General features: G+C 55.0%; 2 protein-coding genes across 2 annotated transcripts; both read left to right on the forward strand.

Moving 5' to 3' along the window:
* Positions 1-180: 180 nt before the first annotated feature.
* Positions 181-625, forward strand: DICSQDRAFT_21808 (uncharacterized protein; the record flags this gene model as incomplete). The annotated part of the gene is made up of 2 exons (XM_007367803.1): positions 181-345; positions 395-625. Coding segments are annotated over 2 exons (396 nt in total), but the record flags the coding sequence as incomplete, so codon positions are not given.
* Positions 626-2,159: 1,534 nt separating this feature from the next.
* DICSQDRAFT_181975 (uncharacterized protein) lies at positions 2,160-4,542 on the forward strand (the record flags this gene model as incomplete). Its single annotated transcript, XM_007367804.1, has 5 exons — positions 2,160-2,327; positions 2,385-2,510; positions 2,579-3,695; positions 3,752-3,948; positions 4,006-4,542. Coding segments are annotated over 5 exons (2,145 nt in total), but the record flags the coding sequence as incomplete, so codon positions are not given.
* Positions 4,543-4,550: the final 8 nt, after the last annotated feature.

A 4,550-nucleotide genomic window follows, 5' to 3' on the forward strand; every position in this document is an offset into this window, starting at 1 on the left:
CGCGTGGTGGAGAAGGAGGTCGCTCGATCCCTGGTTGATTTCATGAACGGTCGCCAGCTTTTATGTGTTGTTTCCGACTGTGTTTATGGTGAGTACTGGGTCGCTTGCGGTCGGAGTTCGCGCTCTCATGTCCTTCCGCGACAAGCTCATTCTAAAGCCGCGACAAATCCGAAGACTAAGCTGTTGCATCGCGACATCAGCGGTGGCAACATCCTCATACTACCCAAGGTGTCCAAAGAGGAAGATGGCACCCGTGCCTTGAAATGGACGGGCATCCTCGTTGACTGGGAAATGTCCAAGCCCTTGCAGAATACCGCGTCCAGACCCCGTCAGCCAGAGCGCACTGTAAGTCTACGTGGATCCCTACATACGTCGAAGCTGACGGCGCCTCTAGGGTACTTGGCAGTTCCTCTCAGTCGCACTCCTATCTCGCCCCAAGATCGTAGAGATCTGCGACGAACTTGAGAGCTTCCTCTACGTCATCATCTACTATGCCGTTCGGTACCTCAGGTCGAACCTCGAAGGGCACGCCGTAGGAAACTGGATTGACACCTTCTTCGACACGTACGGCGTCACTAGGGATGCGTACACGTGCGGCGATAAGAAAATCGCCACCATCAAGGAAGGTGTTCTCGTACTCGCCAACGACGAGAATCTGAAGTTCAACAGTCCCATGGATGAACTCTTGTCAAATCTCCTGATGTGGTTCCGCGCCCACTACATTGTCACGAAACACAAGCGTCGGCAGGATCAGGAGAAAGCTTTGCGCTACACCGCTGCCCTGCCCCCGGATGGTGTTCCCCTCGGGAAGGCGAGGAAGCCTCGGCGTGATGGCTCAGAGATGACCAATAGAGAAGACCGCAGCAAGCACGAACTTGTCGACTTTTCAAAGCCCACCGAGATGGAATACAAGTACGCAGAGTATGTGCTCGAGCACACGCGGATGATGAATCTCCTCGACGATATCGCGTACGAGCGGGAATGGCTGTCAGGTGACAGGACACCTGATCGTATCCCCTCAGATTGGGCGGCCCCTGTGAGGCCGGAGGGCCCTACGGTCCCGGCTTCGTTTGTCAGTAACCTGCACAAAAAGCCGAAGATTAGCAGAGAGGACGGTATGGTGACGATGCCTCCCTTCCCGTTCGCGCACGCGAACAGTACTATACCCAAGACCCCAGAGAAGAAGCGTGTCTCCCGGGCATGAAGTGGTGATGATCGTTTCAACGAGGTGTATGTCCTCTGAATGTACTATACTCTTGAGTTTCGCTTCCCTTGCGTTTCCCTACCATCTGTGTCCAATTGCATACTAGCACTGACCTGTATATCTGTCGGATCCTTGTGTTATGCTTCTGTTCCATTTCCGCTACTTAGTTCCACACTTTGCACCACTAGAATCCTGCTCTGCATTGCATCAGCCATTTCATGGATTGCAGAACTCGCGGTGTGCGCTTCAAGTTGTCTTACAATCAGATGGTTTTAAGACAGGTAAACTTAAAAGTACGGGGATCTTCGCTGTACGCGATGTATTGGATGCAGTCTCGGCTCTCCAGGCCTGCTACGAATCAGCGAGCACCCGTCGGCGATAGCGGCGGCGTGGCTGTGCTTCCACGTATCTACTAAGCACCAGAGTTAGGTCCTCCCCTTTTCACCTCTCGTCTGCTGGCATTCACTGGCCCGCTATGGGTTACAGCAGCCTTCTGGCTTCTTCATCTTTTCCATGTTTCTCTAATGCGACCACACATGAAGTGCCTCTGCGAACGATGAACGTCCGTGGTTTCGGCGCTGGTTGTGAGCGCAAGCGAGCCTTGTGTCGCCGAAAATGGTATCACAACTTGAACTCGGACGGCCACTATCACTTTGCTTTGTCGGTCTCGGGGCACAATACCATCTTCTATAGGGCTCGGAGCATTGCGCTCAGCATTCTCCATCGCCTTTGGGCACGCGTACCTACTATCAACTACCACCAGTCTAAAATCCCTGCTCTCTCCATCTTTGTAAGTCATGTCGCTGCTCCGTTTCGCCCATCGTGACTGACCGGCTACAGTAAACTCAGAAGCTTCTCTCTCTAAGGCTCGCACCAGGTTCCGAGTACACTACTCCTTTCAAGGAGAAAAGGTCGAGGACACCTGCCACAGCAGCGTATCGTATCTGCCGACGACATGGCCCATAACGGAGTCCCTGCGGAACTCATCGAGTTCTGTGATGAGTTCTTTCCTCAACCGACACAAGTCGCCACTGTCAAGCCGAAACCCACGCTGGATGATAACCCATTCGCCGCTCTCAAGGACGCAGAGAAGCTGTCGGGGGAGACTGTTCGAGCCGCATTTGTGAGTTTTCCTGACAGTACTGTTGGTTAACAACATTGACAGTTGTTGTGGTGTCAGGCCGCTGCTATCAATGTCCACGGTCTTGCTCCAGGATTCAAGGTGGCCGAGTGCGGAGACCGGCCGGATCCCGCCACGGCGCCACCATCCATCCCGAAAGGAAGAAGATCGATGTGGCCTTCTACCGTGTGAATGACGTCCAGGACGATGGTCGGCAGTGTTGGGCTGATCAAATCCTACCCGTCGAATTTAAGTGCGACGATGTCTCCTTGGACCCCTTCGACGACGACGAAAGGACTCACAAGGCCGTTCGCGGGCAGATCATGTCGCACGCCGAGCTCATTTTTGCCGTCCAGCATCGTGTGGCTCTCTTCACGCTCGTCGTTCTCGGTACTCGGATCCGCTTCGCCCGCTGGGACCGTTCTGGTACGGTGGTTACGAGAGCCTTCGACTATATCCAGAACTGGGAACTCTTGTGCGACATCCTGTGGCGTATCGGAAACTGTACGATGATGCAGCTCGGATTCGACCCCAGCGCGAGCCGACTGCACCCTCGACAAACGGAGTACGCCCTGATGGATGCCGCTGCCGACAACGTCGAGGGTGACTTCGACGAGACAGAACGCGTCATCTCGGGACCGAAGCTCCCAGATGGACATTTCAAGTACGTCAGGGAGATGTTCAAAAAGTCCCTGGTCGATGGCTGGCCGCGTTATAGGCTGGAGGTACCGGCTCTGGTCGAGGCAGCTGCGACTGCAACGACCGCCACTCCTGCGCATCACTCGGATTCGTCCCCCAAAGTGGACCGGTCGGCACGCAAGTTCCTCGTGTGCAAGCCTGAATTCCGGGCCTGTGGCATAGCAGGACGTGGGACACGGGGTTACCTCGCTCTTGACTGTGCGACGAAACGGTTTGTGTGGCTCAAGGACGCGTGGCGTGCGAACTACGAGAAGATGGATCAGGAGGGCGTGATGCTCGGTTCGCTCAACTCTGCAGAAGTTCCATTCGTGCCGACGCTTCTTTGTCATGGAGATATCCTGCAGCAGACGACGGCGACCCCTGACTGGTGGGAACGCAAGAACCCACTGCGCTCTCCGACCTCCTCCGCAGGCACCGCTTCTTCGCATACGCTGGTCGTGCCTTTGAGGTCTGGGATTCTGAAGAGAAAACGGGCTGAAGAATCGTGCGGCGACCCATCAGCGCCACCACATAACACCGACGGGGATTCCGACGAAGGGGAAGATTGGGGCACCGATTGCCCTCTACGTCTGCACATGCACTATCGTATCGCGATGAAGGAGGTTGCCATGCCCCTTAGCAAGTTCAGGCATGATCGTCAGCTGGTCGGCATCTTCTACGACTGTCTACATGGTAAGTGGGTGGATGTTTGTTGTGACTCGGGATTGACTTTGAGAATATCTGTGTAGCCCACAAGAGCGCTGTCGAGCGCACGAAACTCGTGCATCGTGATGTTAGTCCTGGAAATATCCTGATCTATCCGAAGGTGATCAAGATGCGTGGCAAATACTGGCTAAGGTGGTCTGGACCGCTGGCTGACTGGGAGCTGTCGAGAGCGGTTCATGAGCCCGGAACGTCGAGGTTGCCTCGCCAGCCAGAGCGCATGGTACGTGTTCATTCCCATAAATGTCTATAGGCAGATGATTGACTTGATGGAACCCAGGGCACCTGGCAGTTCATGTCTGTCGCTGTGCTCTCATATGGTCTGAACATTTTCGGAGTCGCGGACGAACTCGAGTCGTTCTTCCACGTGCTGTTGTACGCTGCCGTCCGGTATCTGAAGGTACAGAACTGCGACCGTCCCACGATCGCAAACTACCTCTACACCTACTTCGACCTCCACGGTGTCGACGATGAGGTGTACGTCTGTGGGGACAAGAAACGCGAGACGGTCACCGAAGGCCGACTGACCGTCAGCTTCAACAAGAAGCTGCAGTTTGACAGTCCTCTGGACATCTTGTTCTCTCAGCTGTTGTCGGGGTTCAAGGCGCGCTACGCTGTACTCGCAAAGGAAGTCAAGGCCACGCCTGCTATCTCACCTCTGGAATCCGAGACACCAGCTCCTTCCAACGACAATGGGCCCCTGCTAGACGAGATGGATCTCATGGACAGCGACGCGGACGATTCCGAGTCAGATGGATTTTCCGATGATAACGAGGAGCTGGAGGTTTCTCCCCAGACTCGAGATCTAGCTGAGCAAGTCTCCAC

This window comes from Dichomitus squalens (assembly GCF_000275845.1).
Source record: "Dichomitus squalens LYAD-421 SS1 unplaced genomic scaffold DICSQscaffold_28, whole genome shotgun sequence".
Classification (NCBI taxonomy): domain Eukaryota; kingdom Fungi; phylum Basidiomycota; class Agaricomycetes; order Polyporales; family Polyporaceae; genus Dichomitus; species Dichomitus squalens.